The 18,603-nt window shown below is 61.0% G+C and overlaps 2 protein-coding genes across 6 annotated transcripts in view; both read left to right on the top strand.

Moving 5' to 3' along the window:
* The first annotated feature begins 298 nt into the window (after nucleotides 1-298).
* On the top strand, nucleotides 299-10,702 carry SYVN1 (synoviolin 1). Of its 3 annotated transcripts, none has more exons than XM_075135173.1 (15): nucleotides 299-317; nucleotides 2,514-2,659; nucleotides 3,114-3,206; nucleotides 5,169-5,321; nucleotides 5,405-5,453; nucleotides 6,093-6,196; nucleotides 6,303-6,429; nucleotides 7,977-8,076; nucleotides 8,160-8,225; nucleotides 8,620-8,736; nucleotides 8,891-9,042; nucleotides 9,375-9,512; nucleotides 9,602-9,715; nucleotides 9,787-9,973; nucleotides 10,096-10,234. In XM_075135173.1, exons 2-15 carry the CDS (start codon nucleotides 2,528-2,530, stop codon nucleotides 10,217-10,219), a joined length of 1,656 nt encoding a protein of 551 aa, XP_074991274.1. In that variant the 5' UTR covers nucleotides 299-317; nucleotides 2,514-2,527; the 3' UTR covers nucleotides 10,220-10,234. The 3 variants fall into 3 exon arrangements, with proteins under 3 accessions (XP_074991274.1, XP_074991273.1, XP_074991275.1); XM_075135172.1 differs by lacking the exon at nucleotides 299-317 and adding an exon at nucleotides 853-929; XM_075135174.1 differs by lacking the exon at nucleotides 299-317 and adding an exon at nucleotides 10,542-10,702 and having other exon boundaries at nucleotides 2,178-2,659; nucleotides 10,096-10,211.
* A 4,483-nt stretch (nucleotides 10,703-15,185) lies between these two features.
* LOC142074505 (pre-mRNA-processing factor 39-like) overlaps nucleotides 15,186-18,603 on the top strand; it is a 28,420-nt gene continuing 25,002 nt past the window's right edge. For 2 of the 3 annotated variants that reach the window (XM_075135166.1, XM_075135167.1), the window contains exons 1-3: nucleotides 15,201-15,297; nucleotides 16,250-16,548; nucleotides 17,832-17,957. In XM_075135166.1, coding sequence (XP_074991267.1) covers nucleotides 15,201-15,297; nucleotides 16,250-16,548; nucleotides 17,832-17,957 — 522 coding nt within the window. Of the gene's footprint in view, nucleotides 15,298-16,249; nucleotides 16,549-17,831; nucleotides 17,958-18,603 lie in introns of all 3 variants that reach the window. The other variant, XM_075135168.1, reaches the window with a different exon arrangement.

Genomic DNA, 18,603 nt, shown 5'->3' with positions numbered 1-18,603 from the left:
AAGAAGAGGCCACCTCCCCCTCTCCCCGCCGCTGCCTGTCAAAGGTGGGAAGGCGGGACGGTGGGCGATGCTAGCCAATCACAGGCGCGAAGCAGCGGAGGAGGCGTCGCTGATAGGCTGGGCTCTGCGAGGCGGGGGGCAAGTGTGAAGGGGGCGGGTGGGTTGGAGGCACAGCGTGCGTTAACCCCCCCCGGGGCCGGGTGAGGGATTTGGGGGTTTTCTGAGGAAAATAGGAGCGGGAAAAGGGCTGTGAAGCACCTAGAGGGGACACAAACCCATCGAGTGTGACGTGAGGTATGAAAAAGGGGCAAAAAAAGGTAAATCTAGCCCAGTTTGGGTCTCCCCAGGTGGCTGAGGGGGACTGGGGGCTTACCGCCAGCCCTCCAAGAGGGGAGCGGGGGTTATTCCCTCAGCCGCCGTGAGGAGGGCGGGGAGGGCTGAGGCCGAGCGCAACTCATCGCCCCCTGCCGCCCCTCCCCTAGCAACAGCCGCTGATTAAACGGCGCCCCGCGGAGGTTTTTTTTCTGATTGGCCGAGCGCAGCGGGCGCTGGCCAATGAGAGCGAGACACGGGACCCTTGGCGGTCCCGCCCACTCAAGCGCCGGCCTGCGGGGCAGCACGGACCGTACCAAGTCTGAGCGTGGAGGGGGGGGGAAGCCCAACGGATTTGGGGAGTTCGTGGCCCCCCCCACGCCGCGCGTGGGGGGCAGGCGGGGAAGGAGGACCCTCAGCATCTCCCTGGGGAGGAGCCGTTATGGGGGAGAGGGATGGGGGGGAGCAGCGGGGAAGTGGCACCACGGGATTCCCCCCCCCGGGCAGCGGGTGGTGCAGCCCAGGCGGAAGTGAGGTGTGGCGCGCTGAGGCGCTTCCGGTGGGGGAGCGGCCTGAGGAGGGGGGGCGGGGTGCGGCGGCGGCGGGGCTCGATCCGAGTGAGTGCGGGGGAGGGGGGGTCGGCGACACCGGGGCTTGAGGGAGGGAGGGGGGAGCACCGGGGGGGTTGGGCTGGAGCCGGAGCGAAAGGGGAGGCCCGGGGGGACCGGTGACATGTTGGGCCCCTGGTCGAGTAGGGGACGTGAGGGGAGCGGCGCGGATATGGGGGATTCATGCGGGGGTGGGGGGGAACAGGGACATGGGGGGGCACCTGGAGGGCTGGGGGGCGGGAGGGACAGGGAGATGGGGGCACCTGGAGGGCTGGGGGGGGACACAGGGAGATGGGGGCACCTGGAGGGCTGGGGGGCGGGAGGGACAGGGACATGGGGGGCACCTGGAGGGCTGGGGGGCGGGAGGGACAGGGACATGGGGGCACCTGGAGGGCTGGGGGGGGACGCAGGGAGATGGGGGCACCTGGAGGGCTGGGGGGGGACACAGGGAGATGGGGGGACAGCTGGAGGGGTGGGGTGGGGGACGCAGGGACATGGGGGGGCACCTGCAGGGCTGGGGAGGGGGGGCAGGGACATGGGGGCACCTGAGGGCTGGGGGGGGACACAGGGAGATGGGGGGGCACCTGGAGGATGAGGGTGAGGGGGGGTATTGGGGACACTTAGAGGGTCAGGGGTTTGGGGGGGCGCTTGGGGATGGGGTGGGGGGCCGCAGGTGACTTGAGAGGGGAACAGGGACGTGGGGACACTTAGGGGAACAGGGGACATGGGGGGCATGAAAGTTGGGGCCCGAGAGTGGACAGGGCATGGGGAGCTGGGACGTGGGGGGGACGTTAGGGGACACCTTGAGGGGTAGGGGATGTGATGGGGGGGGGGGACATGGGGGGCACTTGGAGGTCTGGGACACGTTGGGGACACCTGGGGGGGGGATGTGAGGGGGGACACGGAGGGTTGGGGCCTGCAGTGGGGCAGAGTGCGGGGTCTGTGGTGTGAGGGGGGGACGGGGGATGTGAGGAGGGATTTGGGGGCACCAGGTGGGGCAGGGGGGTGTCGGGGGGTGGGGGGACAGGAGTTGGGGGGGGCTAGAGGAGGGGTGGACAGACTGTCACCCGTGGGGGTGGGAGTGGGGAGGGGGACATGGGGCTGGGGGAGGAGGGGGGACATGGCGGGGGTGGACAGAGGTGCTGTGAGCGGGGTGGGGGGCGTCTGGCCCCCGCTGCAGGGAGGGAGAGGGCGGGGGGGACAAGGAGACGGGGACAGGGACAAGGAGGTGGCATTTGGGGACGTGGGAGAAGGGACGTGGGGACGCAGCAGCCGGTGACGTCGAGTATGTAGGACACGGGCTGGTGGCACTGCTGGGAGCGTTTTTGGGGCAGAAAAGCTCCGTTTGAAGCTGCACATTTTGCGTTACCCACAGGAATCGTTAGCGGGTTAAAAAAAATCGACTCGTTGGCAGCATCGTTAGTTTTAGGGTCTTGTTTTCCTGTTGGGCTCAGAAATCGCCCCAAAAAAGGGTTTGACCGCGTCCTGAAGATGTCAGGGCGGGTGTTTAATCCTCAGTTTTACGCTAAATGATGGGGTTTTTTAGCGAAAATCCCTTTTTTTGGTGCGATTTGATGGTTTCTAATCCGACAGGCCGAGCCGGGGAGATGCTCTGCACGGCGGTGGTGATGGCGGGCAGCCTGGCGCTGACGACAGCGGTGGTGGCTCACGCCTATTACCTGAAGCACCAATTTTATCCCACCGTGGTTTATCTCACCAAATCCAGCCCCAGCATGGCCGTAAGTACCCAGTTAATTAATTAGCGGCGGGTAATTAATCCGCACAGCTGGGGAACGAGCCTCCCAGCTCGCGTGGCAGCTTCGCGGTGCGGCATGGGGGGGGTGGGAGCTCTCGTCGCGGCTCACTTCTGCTTTTGGTGACCAAAACGGGTCGTTTTCCGTTTAACGGCGCTCGCCGAAAACGCCGGGGACCCCACGGGGAGAGCGAGCGCCTGCGCCGAGAGCCGCCGCAGCGCCGATCGGCGCACGGGGAGGGGGGGGGAAGACGCCGCTGCCGCCTCCTCTTGCCTACGCAAGAGCCCCAAAACGGGGTTGGGGCCCGATCGCCGTCTCTTCCATCCCCCGGGACCCAAATTCGCGACGTCCTGCACCCAGTTGTCACCGAAACGAGTTTTGGCTGCGCCGCGGCTTCTTCCCCATCGCCTCCTTCCCCTCCCCGTTTCCCCCCCCGCAGGTTCTCTACATCCAGGCCTTCGTGTTGGTTTTTCTCCTGGGTAAATTTATGGGCAAGGTGTTTTTCGGGCAGCTGCGGGCAGCGGAGATGGAGGTGAGCGACGGCGGGGAGCGGTTTAAATTCAGCGCCGGGGACGGGCAGATCCGTTGCCGGTGCTGGAGGCGGCGTCGGTGCTGTTGTGGGGGGTTAAAGCCCGCAGAGACGTGCGGATACTGAGGGGTTGTGGGGGGATTTTGAACCCCGAGAAGCATTCGGTGCCATTTTGGGGGGGGAATTTTGGACCCTGAGAGGTCTTTGGTACCGTTTTGGGGGGATTTTGAACCCTGCGAAGTCTCAGGCACCATTTTGGGGGGGATTTTGAACCCTGAGAGGCCTTTGGCTCCATTTTGGGGGGGATTTTGAACCCCAAGAGGCCTCGGGCTCCATTTTAGGGGGAGATTTTGAACCCCAAGAGGCCTTTGGTGCCATTTTGGGGGGGATTTTGAACCCCAAGAGGCCTCGGGCACCATTTTGGGGGGGATTTTGAACCCCGCAAGGGCTTTGGTGCCATTTGGGGGGGATTTTGAACACTGTGAGGCCCTGGACACCATTTTGGGGGGGATTTTGAACCCTGAGAGGCCTTTGGCTCCATTTTGGGGGGGATTTTGAACCCCAAGAGGCCTCGGGCACCATTTTGGGGGGAGATTTTGAACCCCAAGAGGCCTTTGGTGCCATTTTGGGGGGGATTTTGAACCCCAAGAGACGTCGGGCACCATTTTGGGGGGGATTTTGAACCCCGCGAGGGCTTTGGTGCCATTTGGGGGGGATTTTGAACACTGTGAGGCCCTGGGCACCATTTTGGGGGGGATTTTGAACCCCGAGTGGCCTTTGGCTCCATTTTGGGGGGGATTTTGAACCCCAGGAGACCTTGGGCACCATTTTTGGGGAGATTTTGAACCCTGCGAGGCCTTTGGCTCCATTTTGCGGGGGATTTTGAACACTGTGAGGGCTTGGGCTCCATTTTGGGGGGGATTTTGAACACTGTGAGGCCCTGGGCACCATTTTGGGGGGGATTTTGAATCCCAAGAGGCCTTGGGCACCATTTTTGGGGGGATTTTGAACCTGCGAGGCCTTTGGCTCCATTTTGGGGGGGATTTTGAACCCCAAGAGACGTCGGGCACCATTTTGGGGGGGATTTTGAACCCCGCGAGGGCTTTGGTGCCATTTGGGGGGGATTTTGAACACTGTGCGGCCTTGGGCACCATTTTGGGGGGGATTTTGAACCCCAAGTGGCCTTTGGCTCCATTTTGGGGGGGATTTTGAACCCCACGAGGGCTTTGGTGCCATTTGGGGGGGATTTTGAACCCTGCAAGGCCTTTGGCTTCATTTTGGGGGGGATTTTGAACCCCAGGAGGCCTCGGGCACCATTTTGGGGGGGATTTTGAACCCCAAGAGGCCTTGGGCACCATTTTTGGGGGGGATTTTGAACCCCAAGTGGCCTTTGGCTCCATTTTGGGGGGGATTTTGAACCCCAAGAGACGTCGGGCACCATTTTGGGGGGGATTTTGAACCCCGCGAGGGCTTTGGTGCCATTTGGGGGGGATTTTGAACACTGTGAGGCCCTGGGCACCATTTTGGGGGGGATTTTGAACCCTGCGAGGCCTTTGGCTCCATTTTGGGGGGGATTTTGAACCCCGAGTGGCCTTTGGCTCCATTTTGGGGGGGATTTTGAACCCCGCGAGGGCTTTGGTGCCATTTGGGGGGGATTTTGAACACTGTGTGGCCTTGGGCACCATTTTGGGGGGGATTTTGAACCCCGAATGGCCTTTGGCTCCATTTTGGGGGGGATTTTGAACCCTGCGAGGCCTTTGGCTCCATTTTGGGGGGGATTTTGAACCCCAGGAGACCTTGGGCACCATTTTTGGGGGGATTTTGAACCCTGCGAGGCCTTTGGCTCCATTTTGGGGGAGGATTTTGAACCCCAGGAGACCTCGGGCACCATTTTTGGCTTCAGAAAAGGGGGGCGAAGGCTGGGGGGAAGCCCCCCCCCCACCACCACCTCCCCCTCTCCCGCAGCACCTACTCGAGCGGTCGTGGTACGCCGTGACGGAGACCTGCCTGGCCTTCACCGTCTTCAGGGACGACTTCAGCCCTCGCTTCGTCGCCCTCTTCACCCTCCTCCTCTTCCTCAAGTGCTTCCACTGGTTGGCTGAAGACCGGGTGGACTTTGTGAGTGCCGGGGGGGGGGAGAAAATGGGCGTAAAAAAGCTTTTTTTGGGGAAAACCTCCATTTTTTCCCGTTTCTTTTGCAGATGGAAAGGAGCCCCAACATCTCCTGGCTCTTCCACTTCCGTATCGTCTGTGAGTATCTTGCTTTTCTCCACCCTGGGCCGAATCCTGCCCGGCCGCCGGCGCTTTGCCGTTTGGCACGTTGCCGGCAGCTGGTCAGGAAAGATAATTTTGGCAACGCATTTGCATAAAACCGGGGGGAAGAACCTGGTGCAGCCGAGCGTGCGATCGTCGGCACTCGATAAACCTTATCGGGGCAGTCTCGTTAACGAGGGAACGTTAATGGGGGCTGCAGGGGGAGCGGAATGGGGGTTGCTGGGGGTTTAACGAGCTCCAGCTTGGAAAATACGAGGGTGGATCCACGGCAAAATATATTCCTGCTTCCGGTGAAGCAGGTTTAGGGATGTAAAACTCATCTTTTGAAGGAATTGGGGTTTTTTTGGTGAGAAACGGAGACACAAGACATGGCTCAAAGCAGAGGGGGCTTCAAACGAGACAGCCTCGTTACCGGGACGCGTTAATTCAGCCCTTCGTTAGCGCAGAGCCGTTTAGCCCCCCCCGGGACCGATGCTCCTCAAGGTTCCCGCTCTGGTGGGCTACGTTTCGGGGTGTGACCCTTGGAGCTTTAATTTTTGGGGGTCTCCCCCCTCCCACCTCAAGGCTCGTTATCTCCTTTCCTCGTTATCTCCTCATCCCGATTTCTTTCCCCAGCCCTGATGTTCCTTCTGGGAATCCTGGATTTCCTCTTCGTTAACCACGCCTACCACAGCATCCTCACGCGAGGAGCCTCCGTCCAGCTCGTCTTCGGCTTCGAGGTAGGAGATGGCTTCCTCTCGGGGACGGACAAACCTCCGCGTCCATCCCCGGGGCGGACAGACGGCTCCTCGGCCTCGCGCCCTACCGCGCTCTTCCTCCCCGCAGTACGCCATCCTCATGACCATGGTGCTCACCATCTTCATCAAGTACGTCCTGCACTCCATCGACCTGCAGAACGAGAACCCGTGGGACAGCAAAGCCGTCTACATGCTGTACACGGAGCTCTTCACGGGTACGTTCTTCTCTTTCCCCCCCTTTTTTTTCTCATCCCACCCAATTTTGGGGTTTGAGAGGGGGCTTTCCCATCTGGGCGTGGCCCGTAAATCGTTATGAAGCTCAATTAGCCTTCGATTAACGAAGACACGAAGTCTAGGTGATGCTCAGCAGCACCCGAAGGTGTGATCCGTTATCGTTAATGGTCTGGGTGACAGGGTTCCCTCGGCTGCTTTGCCGGTGACACCAAACCAGGAGGAGGTGGCCGATGCGCCACAGGGTCACGCCACCATCCAGAGGGACCTTTTCCAGCCGGAGAAATGGTCCGAGAAGAACCTCACGAGGTTCAAAGAAGGGATGGGCCAAGTCCAACAAGCCCCGGCACGAGTCTATGCTGGGCAATGGTTCAACTGGGGGTTCTGGTGGACACCAGGTTGAGCACAAGACAACAACAAAGGCCGACGGTGTCCTGGGAGGGGTGCCAGCAGGTTGAGGGAGGTGATGAGGGGTGGTGAGGCCACACCTGGAGACCTGAGTTCACTTCTGGGCTCCCCAGTCCAAGAAAGACTGGGACATACTGGAGAACGTCCAATGAAGGGCCACCAAGACGATGGAGGGGCTGAGAGAGCTGAGACTGGTTGCTCAGTGAGGTGGTGGCATCTTCATCCTTGGAGGTACTCAAAAGCCGTTGGGTCACAGTCTTGAACAAGTAGCTGCTTGAGCAGATGGTTGGACCAGATGACCTTGGAGATCCCACCCCACCTCAACCAACCTGTGGTTGACCACGAACAAGGGACCAGATGACCTTGGAGATCCCACCCCACCTCAACCAACCTGTGGTTGACCACGAACAAGGGACCAGATGACCTTGGAGATCCCACCCCACCTCAACCAACCTGTGGTTGACCACGAACAAGGGACCAGATGACCTTGGAGATCCCACCCCACCTCAACCAACCTGTGGTTGTCCCAGAACACGGGACCAGATGACGTTGGAGGTCCCACCCCACCTCAACCAACCTGTGATTGTCCAAGAACATGGGACGAGATGACCTTGGAGGTCCCATCCCACCTCAACCAACCTGTGATTGTCCAAGAACATGGGACGAGATGACCTTGGAGGTCCCACCCCACCTCAACCAACCTGTGCTTGACCACGAACAAGGGACCAGATGACCTTGGAGGTCCCACCCCACCTCAACCAACCTGTGGTTGACCACGAACAAGGGACCAGATGACCTTGGAGATCCCACCCCACCTCAACCAACCTGTGGTTGACCACGAACAAGGGACCAGATGACCTTGGAGATCCCACCCCACCTCAACCAACCTGTGGTTGACCACGAACAAGGGACCAGATGACCTTGGAGGTCCCATCCCACCTCAACCAACCTGTGGTTGTCCAAGAACATGGGACGAGATGACCTTGGAGGTCCCACCCCACCTCAACCAACCTGTGGTTGACCACGAACAAGGGACCAGATGACCTTGGAGGTCCCACCCCACCTCAACCAACCTGTGGTTGACCACAAACAAGCCCCTGATGTGCTTTCTTCTCCCCCCCAGGCTTCATCAAAGTCCTCCTCTACATGGCCTTCATGACCATCATGATCAAAGTCCACACCTTCCCGCTCTTCGCCATCCGCCCCATGTACCTGGCCATGAGGTGAGTTGACTTTGGCGCGGTCTCCGGCGCGGCTCCCGCCACGCCCTTCGCTTTGATCCCACCTTTTCCTTGGCTTCTTCCAGGCAATTCAAGAAAGCGGTGACGGACGCCATCATGTCCCGCCGGGCCATCCGCAACATGAACACCCTGTGAGTAACGCGGGGAACCCCGCTCCCGCTTTCAGCTCCGTTGGCCTCTCCTCGCTGAGGTGGGATCCACCTCAAAAAAAAAAAAAAAAAACACCAAAAAACCCCAAATTTGAGGAAAATCCCTCATTTTCCCGCACGGGAAAGAGATCGGAAGGATCCTGTAGGGTGCCGGGATCGTGGATATCTCAAACCCCTCCTGCCAAATACTTGAATTTCACCAAAAATCTGGTGCCTATCGGCGAGGAGGAAGGGTGGGGAGGACCCAGAAGTCGCGTTACCTTCCCCCGTCCCCCTCCGACCCCCTCCCAAAAACGGCGGGAAGGGGTTTGGTGGGTTTTTTTTTTTTTTTTATTCCTTCTCCGGCGTTTTCCACCCACCCCTCCTCCCCGCGCAGTTACCCCGACGCCACGCCGGAAGAGCTGCAGGCCGTGGACAACGTCTGCATCATTTGCCGCGAGGAGATGGTGACGGGCGCCAAGCGTTTGCCTTGTAACCACATCTTCCACACCAGGTGGGCGAGGAAGGCGTTTGGGTGGGTTGTTTTGGTGTTCTCGGTGAGGTGACGGTGAAATAACACCCCCGCTCGGCAGTTGGGTGTTTTGGGAAGGTTTTTGTCCCCCGTCGTGGCGTTGCCGGGCGATTAACGGTGTTTGTCTCCTCGCCAGCTGCCTGCGGTCGTGGTTCCAGCGCCAGCAGACGTGTCCCACCTGCCGCATGGACGTTCTCCGGGCTTCCCTCCCGGCACAGCCGCCTCCCGAACCGCCGGAACAAGCCCCACCACCACCCCAGACCCCCCAAGTTCCTCAACCCCCCAACTGTGAGTCTCCGCGCCCCGATATCACCCCTCCGCGGTGGGACGGGTGCCACCCACCGCCGGTTACCCGTCACCGCGCCGGTTGAGCTTTGCCGGGGTTCTTGACCGCGGCGCTGGAGGAACAAAACAGGCGGAGAAGAGGGTTGGGAGGTCAAGTCCCCGCGGGCAGCGGCGCGAGCCCGGCGATATTTCCGTCTGCGACGGCGCGCGTTCGGGGAAACTCCTGCTGGCGCGGTTAAGCCCGGTTACGCGGCATCAAACCGGTGACGTGGCGCGTTCCGGCTGGCTGCGGTGAAGGAAATTTGGGCTCTCACCGCCCCCTTCTTCCTCCACAGTTCCGCAGGGAATCCTTCCTCCCTTCCCGCCGGGAATGTTTCCTTTCTGGCCGCCGGTTGGTCCCTTCCCGCCGGTTCCCGGCGTCCAACCGCCCAACAGCGCCGAAAACGCCGCGCCGAGCTCCGGCGCCGCTTCGGGTGAGTTTTCTCACGGGGTTTCTCGAGGTGCTGCCGAAACGGGGCTCCCGCCTCCCCTGCCACCCTCACGTCCCCTTCTGTTGCCGCAGCCGCCAGGCCTGGTGACGCCGCCAACGCCGGATCGGAAACCGCGGCGGCCGGGACGGTGCCGGGTCTTCCTTTCCCACCGCCGTGGATGGGGATGCCGTGGCCGCCCCTCTTCGGTAAGCGAGGGGGAAGGATTTTAGGGTTCACCCCCTGGGTCTCTCCCCCTCACCCCTTTTCTTAACCGCAGGCTTCCCGCCGATGCCGGTGCCGCCGGCCGGCTTTGCCGGCTTAACGGAGGAAGAACTTCGAGCCATGGAGGGCCACGATCGGCAAAACCTGGAGGCGCGGTTGCAGTGCCTGCAGAACATCCACACCCTCCTCGACGCCGCCATGGTGCAGATCAACCAGTACCTGACGGTCCTGGCCACCATCGGGTAACGTTGCCGGCAAAAGGGGGGGATTTTGGCAATTTTGGGGCAGACAGGCGAGATTTGGTTACGGCAAAACCCCGCCCTGCTTCAAAACTCCCCCAAATTCTTTCATTTTCTCCCCGCAGGTCGCCCCGGCCCGCCGCTCCCCGGCCCCCCTCCGCCCGTGAGACCCCCGCCGAGGACCCCACCCCGCTCCGCTCCCCCGGCAGCCCTTCGGCACCCGCCGGCGCCGCCGCCGCCGGTGCGTGAGGAAGCTGCGGGGCGGGGGGAGGGGAAAACGCCCTGGGAGAGACCGTCGGCACCGGCGTGGTGGGGGGAAGGGGGGTCCGGGGGGGGTCCGACTGCCCCCCGAAACACACCGTACCCTTTTATAACCCTCTAATTATAATTTCTCCGTCACCGGCTAATCACCGCGGTCGTTAATTAATCCGTTAATTAGCCAAGCGTCGCCGCGGTGTGTTTTAAAAGCCAAATCCCCCGTTAAAACACCAATCCCGAGCCTCGCTCCTGGATAAAACTTGAGTTTACTGGTTTTACCGGACGCTAAACTGGTGCCGTTCCCCTTCACCAGATCCCACCGCGCCGGCAGGCGCCGAAGGCTTCGCCGCCGAGGAGGAAGAGGAGGAAGGGGACGGCGGTGAAGGCTCGTCCTCGCTGGAGGAACCCGACACGGCGGAGCTCCGCCGCCGCCGGCTACAGAAACTGGCGTCGCCGCCGGCAGCCTCGCACTGACGCCCGCCGGTTGTGCCGCGGATGCGCCGCGAGCGCCGTTTTGGGGGCGCCGACGCCTCGTCCTCGGCGTTTCCGGCACCTCGGGCGCTGCGAGCCCGGCGGCGCCTCTTTTTTCTGCCTTTTTCCCCCCGTTTTCCACCAAAAACCCCCGTCCGGAAGCAAAACCGGTTCCCGGCTACGCCCGTCGGCGCCCCTAAAACGTTGCCGACCCTTTTTTCCGCCACAGGGTGGCAAACAACCGCGTTTCTTCACCTGTTTTTTCCCGTTTTTCCCTGTTTTCACCCCAATTCTCTCTACCTCTCCAGCCAGCCGGCAGCCGGTGCGCCTTTCGGAGCCAGCGGTTGCGTTTTTTGGGGTAACCGCGCCCGTTTCGGGGCGGTAATTAAGGGGGGGGGTTTGATCGCGGTGACGAAGCGAGTGCCGGCACCCTTTGAAATTGCTCAAAATCACCCTTTTTTAACCCAAAGTCTTCTCCCGCCTGCAGAGCGGCTTCTCACCGGTGGCCGAAGCCGCCTCGAGCCGCGTCCGCTTTGAGTTGCCGCCGCGGATTTTGGGGCGCCCCCCTCCCTCCGCCTTTCACCCCCCCCCTCGTTAACAAACGAGCTCGTTAACAGTATTAACCCATCACCCCCTGGGAAAGCCGCTTCCCGCGCCGAAATACCCCCCCCTTGAAGCCCGTCGGGGGAACCGCGGCGCCGATCGGCGCCTCGCCGGCACCGCACGGCAACTTAATAAACCCCCGAATCCTCCGCCTAGACCCCGACCGGTCCCTAACTGGTGCCGCGGCGCCCTCAAACTGGTTTGTACTGGTTTCGCTCAGCCGACGGCGCCGGGAGGTGATGGTTTGGTTGTTTTTTTTTTTTTTTGATCTCTGATCCCTTTTCACCTCCCGACCGCCAAATTTTCGCCTCGTTTCCTTCGCCGACGGTCGGCGATGGCTCCGGCGCCGCGCCGGCACCGAAAATCCGCCGCCGCCGCTTTTTCCGCCGCGGTTTTTTTCTCGGCTCCGGGGCCGCCGCGCCTCTTCAGTGCCTCTTTGAACCGAAAAGGGCTTCGAGGAGCCCAAATATCTCAGGGAAAAAAATAAAACCGCGGTCGGAGACGGCGGCAACCGGAGCGTTTTGGGGCGGAAAACGGCTTTTTTGGTGTTTTCTTTTTTTTTTGCACCGAAAGCGGCGGCGGGGGGAGGGGGAGGAGCCGGCGGCGGGTGATTTTTTTTTTTTTTTTTTTTTTTGGAGCGGGAATGGTTATTTTTGGTAACAAGGCTGATTTTGTTCTCCCTACTCTTAAATTTTTAGCTCTCGTTACCCAAAACCGGAGCCGTATTAACGAGGAATTTCGCAATAACGAAGCAGCGACGGGGAGGACGTCGAGGAGCCGTTTCGGGGAGTTGATTTTTTTTTTTTTTTATTTTTAATTTTTAAAAACATTTTGAGCCAAAATCACGAATTTTTGTGGCCGGTTCTGTTTGACGTTGGGGTTTGGTTTTGGTTTTTTTTTGGTGGATTCCTCAAAATTTCCTTCGTTTTGGGGTGGAAACCGCGGGGAGGGGGGGGGGGGGGAGGGAACGAAGACACGCGGGCATCCGGGGACGTTTGACCCCAAAACCGCTCCCTTTCGCCCCAAAATGGTTTCCTTTGCGGGTGGCGTCGCTCTTGGAGGAATTATTTAATTTGTAAATAATGTATAAATTTTTAATAGCTTAATTGTAAATACGGCGGAATAAAGGTTGCAGTAAAGCTGGGCGCTCGTCGCTTCGTCAAGGTGGTGATTGGCCGCTCTCGGCCGCCGCCTCGATGGTTCCCCCGTGATTGGTCAAGTTGGCCGCTCTGGTCTGTCTTCCCCCAGTCTCTATGGTGGTTCAGAGCCCCCCTGTACTGGTTCCCCCCCAGTCTCTATGGTGGTTCAAGAGCCCCCCTGTACTGGTTCCCCCCCCCCCAGTCTCTATGGTGGTTCAAGAGCCCCCCTGTACTGGTTCCCCCCCCCCCCAGTCTCTATGGTGGTTCAAGAGCCCCCCTGTACTGGTTCCCCCCCCCCCCCCAGTCTCTATGGTGGTTCAGAGCCCTCCTGTACTGGTTCCCCCCCAGTCTCTATGGTGGTTCAAGAGCCCCCCTGTACTGGTTCCCCCCCCCCCCCAGTCTCTATGGTGGTTCAAGAGCCCCCCTGTACTGGTTCCCCCCCAGTCTCTATGGTGGTTCAAGAGCCCCCCTGTACTGGTTCCCCCCCAGTCTCTATGGTGGTTCAGAGCCCCCCTGTACTGGTTCCCCCCCCCCCCCAGTCTCTATGGTGGTTCAAGAGCCCCTCTGTACTGGTTTCCCCTCCCCCCCAGTCTCTATGGTGGTTCAAGAGCCCCCCTGTACTGGTTTCCCCCCCCCCCCCAGTCTCTATGGTGGTTCAAGAGCCCCCCTGTACTGGTTCCCCCCCCCCCCCCCCCAGTCTCTATGGTGGTTCAAGAGCCCCCCTGTACTGGTTCCCCCCCAGTCTCTATGGTGGTTCAAGAGCCCCCCTGTACTGGTTCCCCCCCAGTCTCTATGGTGGTTCAGAGCCCCCCTGTACTGGTTCCCCCCCAGTCTCTATGGTGGTTCAAGAGCCCCCCTGTACTGGTTCCCCCCCAGTCTCTATGGTGGTTCAGAGCCCCCCTGTACTGGTTCCCCCCCAGTCTCTATGGTGGTTCAAGAGCCCCCCTGTACTGGTTTCCCCCCCCCAGTCTCTATGGTGGTTCAAGAGCCCCCCTGTACTGGTTCCCCCCCAGTCTCTATGGTGGTTCAAGAGCCCCCCTGTACTGGTTCCCCCCCCCAGTCTCTATGGTGGTTCAAGAGCCCCCCTGTACTGGTTTCCCCCCCCCCCCAGTCTCTATGGTGGTTCAAGAGCCCCCCTGTACTGGTTCCCCCCCAGTCTCTATGGTGGTTCAGAGCCCCCCTGTACTGGTTCCCCCCCAGTCTCTATGGTGGTTCAAGAGCCCCCCTGTACTGGTTCCCCCCCAGTCTCTATGGTGGTTCAAGAGCCCCCCTGTACTGGTTTCCCCCCCCCCCCAGTCTCTATGGTGGTTCAAGAGCCCCTCTGTACTGGTTTCCCCTCCCCCCCAGTCTCTATGGTGGTTCAAGAGCCCCCCCGTACTGGTTTCCCCCCAGTCTCTATGGTGGTTCAAGAGCCCCCCTGTACTGGTTCCCCCCCCCAGTCTCTATGGTGGTTCAAGAGCCCCCCTGTACTGGTTTCCCCCCCCCCCCCAGTCTCTATGGTGGTTCAGAGCCCCCCTGTACTGGTTTCCCCCCAGTCTCTATGGTGGTTCAAGAGCCCCCCTGTACTGGTTTCCCCCCAGTCTCTATGGTGGTTCAAGAGCCCCCCTGTACTGGTTTCCCCCCAGTCTCTATGGTGGTTCAAGAGCCCCCCTGTACTGGTTTCCCCCCCCCCAGTCTCTATGGTGGTTCAAGAGCCCCCCTGTACTGGTTTCCCCCCCCCCAGTCTCTATGGTGGTTCAAGAGCCCCCCTGTACTGGTTTCCCCCCCCCCCCAGTCTCTATGGTGGTTCAAGAGCCCCCTGTACTGGTTCCCCCCCCCCAGTCTCTATGCTGGTTCAAGAGCCCCCTGTACTGGTTTCCCCCCCCCCCCAGTCTCTATGGTGGTTCAAGAGCCCCCCTGTACTGGTTTCTCCCCCCCCAGTCTCTATGGTGGTTCAAGAGCCCCCCTGTACTGGTTCCCCCCCCCCAGTCTCTATGGTGGTTCAAGAGCCCCCCTGTACTGGTTTCCCCCCCCCCCAGTCTCTATGGTGGTTCAGAGCCCCCCTGTACTGGTTCCCCCCCAGTCTCTATGGTGGTTCAAGAGCCCCCCTGTACTGGTTTCCCCCCCCCCAGTCTCTATGGTGGTTCAGAGCCCCCCTGTACTGGTTCCCCCCCAGTCTCTATGGTGGTTCAAGAGCCCCCCTGTACTGGTTTCTCCCCCCCAGTCTCTATGGTGGTTCAAGAGCCCCCCTGTACTGGTTCCCCCCCCCCAGTCTCTATGGTGGTTCAAGAGCCCCCCTGTACTGGTTTCCCCCCCCCCCAGTCTCTATGGTGGTTCAGAGCCCCCCTGTACTGGTTCCCCCCCAGTCTCTATGGTGGTTCAAGAGCCCCCCTGTACTGGTTTCCCCCCCCCCAGTCTCTATGGTGGTTCAAGAGCCCCCCTGTACTGGTTTCCCCCCCCCCAGTCTCTATGGTGGTTCAAGAGCCCCCCTGTACTGGTTTCCCCCCAGCCCCTGTACTGGTTCCCCCCCCCCCAGTCTCTATGGTCGTTTCCCGGCCGCTCTGGCCTCTCTTCCCGCCACGTCTCTATGGCTCTGGGAGAGAAACCGGAAGTCGCTCTACCCCGCTGCCGCGTCTCTATGACTCCTCCCGCCCGGCAGGCGGCGCTGCTCCACACAGCCCTCCCACTCCGTAGCCGCTCTAGCCCGCCGCCGTCTCGCTGGTTGCTTCATCCGGGTCCCGGCGCCGCGCATGCGCGCTGGGGGGGGGCGGTGCGGCGAGATGGCGGCGGAGGGGCCGGAGGCTCCGGCCAGCCCGGGCCGCGGTGGGGCCGAAGGGGCTCTGGGGGACGGCGGAGACGGCGCTACCGGTCCTCCCGGTGAGCTCCGGAGGGTGGGGGGGGGGCGAGGCGGGGTTTGGTGGGGAGGTGAGGTGAGGCAAAGCGGGGGCCTGAGGGGATTTTGGGGGGGGGGGAGAGGGGGATGTGGGGCTGGGGGGGGGCTGTGGGGGCAGATGGGACCTGGGGGGGGGACTTGGGGGTTAATTGGGGAGGGGGGAGGTTCCGGGGCAGGGAGATGTGGGGGGTGGGGGGACCGAGAGTGGAGATTAACGGGGCGGGATGGGGGTGGGGTGCGGCGGTGGGGCACAAAGTGGGAGGGGGCAGAGCCAGGGGGTGATGGGGGGGTCCCTAAGGCTGTGGGGGTTCGTCCCTGAAGCTGTGGGGGTGCCCCCGGGGGTCCCCAGGGCTGTGGGGGTTCTCCCGGAGGTCCCCAGGGCTGTGGGGGTTCTCCCGGGGGTCCCCAGGACTGTGGGGGTGCCCCCGAGGGACCCCAGGGCTGTGGGGGTTCTCCCGGGGGTCCCCAGGGCTGTGGGGGTGCCCCCGGGGGAGACCCCAGGACTGTGGGGGTGCCCCCGGGGGAGACCCCAGGGCTGTGGGGGTGCCCCCGGGGGTCCCCAGGGCTGTGGGGGCTCTTTCAAGGGACCCCAGGGCTGTGGGGGTGCCCCCGGTGGAGACCCCAGGGCTGTGGGGGTGCCCCCGGTGGAGACCCCAGGGCTGTGGGGGTGCCCCCGGGGGTCCCCAGGGCTGTGGGGGCTCTTTCAAGGGACCCCAGGGCTGTGGGGGTGCCCCCGGGGGACCCCAGGGCTGTGGGGGTGCCCCCGGTGGAGACCCCAGGGCTGTGGGGGTGCCCCCGGGGGTCCCCAGGGCTGTGGGGGTGCCCCCGGGGGAGACCCCACTCGGGTTCCTGGGGGTCCCCCCCCACCCACGGGGCGAGGGCACCCATCGTTAACGGGGCCTCATCGTCTGTGTCCGTCCCCCCCCCCTCCCCCAGCCCCCGTGGCAGAGCTGCCGCCCCCAGCCCCCGGCCCCCCCGAGGAGGAACGCAGCGACGCTGCCGCCCCCCCCCCCATCCCACAGAGCTGCAACGGCGCCGCCGCGCCCCCCCCCGAGCCCGAGGAGCCCCCCCCGGCCGCCCCTGAGGAACCCCCGCCCCCCCGGGACCCCGAGCCCCCCGCGGAGGAGCCCACCCTCGCCTACCCCCTCGACTTCGAGAAGTTTTGGCAGGCGGCGCGCAACAACCCCCACGACTTCACCGCCTGGACCGAGCTCCTGCAGTACGTGGAGCAAGAGGTAATTAAAATCTTCGTTAAGATGCACTGGCCCTCTTAAAACCTTAATTAAAACTCGCCCCAACCCCCCTCAGCCCCATTAAAATCTCCATTACAACTCATCCCAAATCTTCGGCCCCGTTAAACCTTCGTTAAAACTCGTCCTGAGTCAGTGGCGCCGTTAAAACCTTCATTAAAACTTGCCCTGAGCCACCGGCCTCGTTAAAACCTTCGTTAAAACTTGCCCTGAGTCTATGGCCCCATTTAAACCTGCGTTAGAACTCACCCTGAGTCTATGGCCCCGTTAAAACTCGCCCTGAGCCTATGGCCCCGTTAAAACTCACCCCGAGTCTATAACCACGTTAAAACCTTTGTTAAAACTCGCCCTGAGCCTATGGCCCCGTTAAAACTTGCCCTGAGTCTATGGCCACGTTAAAACCTTCGTTAAAACTCACCCTAAGTCTATGGCCCCGTTAAAACCTTCGTTAAAACTCGCCCTAAGTCTATGGCCACGTTAAAACCTTCATTAAAACTTGCCCTGAGCCTATGGCCCCGTTAAAACCTTCATTAAAACTTGCCCTGAGCCACCGGCCTCGTTAAAACCTTCGTTAAAACTCGCCCTGAGTCTATGGTCCCGTTTAAACCTTCCTTAAAACTCGCCCTGAGCCTATGGCCCCGTTAAAACCTTCGTTAAAACTCACCCTGAGCCTATGGCCACGTTAAAACCTTCATTAAAACTTGCCCTGAGCCACCGGCCTCGTTAAAACCTTCGTTAAAATTTGCCCTGAGTCTATGGTCCCATTTAAACCTTCCTTAAAACTCGCCCTAAGTCTATGGGTACGTTAAAACCTTCGTTAAAACTCGCCCTGAGCCTATGGCCTCGTTAAAACTCACCCTGAGCCTATGGCCCCGTTAAAACCTTCGTTAAAACTCACCCCGAGTCTATAACCACGTTAAAACCTTCGTTAAAACTCGCCCTGAGCCTATGGCCCCGTTAAAACCTTCGTTAAAACTCACCCCGACTCTATAACCACGTTAAAACCTTCGTTAAAACTCGCCCTGAGCTGCTGGTCCCGTTAAATCCTTCGTTAAAACTCATCTCAAGCCACCGGCCTCGTTAAAACCCTAATTAAAACTCACCCCGGCACAAACCATGGAATCCTCCGCTGCCCAGGCCTGCTTTTCCTTGCGACGCAGGCGATTCCTCCCGTGTAATTATTAACCTCAATTAATAAGCGGATCATTAGAAAAATCGCACTTACTCACGTTACGAAAAACGCCGGGTTTTACCCCAAAAACCTGCAGAACCACCTCTTCGCCGCCCGCAAAGCCTTCGACGCCTTCTTCGCCCACTACCCCTACTGCTACGGCTACTGGAAAAAATACGCCGACATGGAGCGGCGCTTCGACTGCGGCCGGGAGACCGAGGAGGTGCGGCGGGGGGGCCCCACGCCGGTTTTGGGGTGTCGCCCCCTTGTTTCCCCCTCTTTGGTGGGCAGAGGGAGGTGTTTTGGGGGTCCCCGTGCTGGTTTCTGGGGTGTCACCCCATGTTTTCACCTCTTTGGTGGGCAGATGGGGCTGTTTTGGGGGTCCCTGCGCTGGTTTTTGGGGTGTCACCCCCTGTTTCCCCCTCTTTGTTGGGCAGAGGGGGGTGTTTTGGGGGTCCCCACACAGTTTTTGGGGTGTCACCCCCTGTTTCCCCCTCTTTGTTGGGCAGAGGGAGGTGTTTTGAGGGTCCCCGTGCTGGTTTTTGGGGTGTCACCCCCTGTTTCCCCTCTTTGTTGGGCAGAGGGGGGTGTTTTGGGGGTCCCTGCGCTGGTTTTTGGGGTGTCACCCCATGTTTCCCCCTCTTTGTTGGGCAGAGGGAGGTGTTTTGGGGGTCCCCGTGCTGGTTTCTGGGGTGTCACCCCATGTTTTCACCTCTTTGGTGGGCAGAGGGAGGTGTTTTGAGGGTCCCCGTGCTGGTTTTTGGGGTGTCACCCCCTGTTTCCCCCTCTTTGGTGGGCAGAGGGGGGTGTTTTGGGGGTCCCCGTGCTGGTTTTTGGGGTGTCACCCCCTGTTTCCCCTCTTTGTTGGG

Source organism: Calonectris borealis, chromosome 37 (genome assembly GCF_964195595.1).
Source record: "Calonectris borealis chromosome 37, bCalBor7.hap1.2, whole genome shotgun sequence".
Taxonomy (NCBI): domain Eukaryota; kingdom Metazoa; phylum Chordata; class Aves; order Procellariiformes; family Procellariidae; genus Calonectris; species Calonectris borealis.
This window is presented reverse-complemented; position numbering and strand designations above follow the sequence as displayed.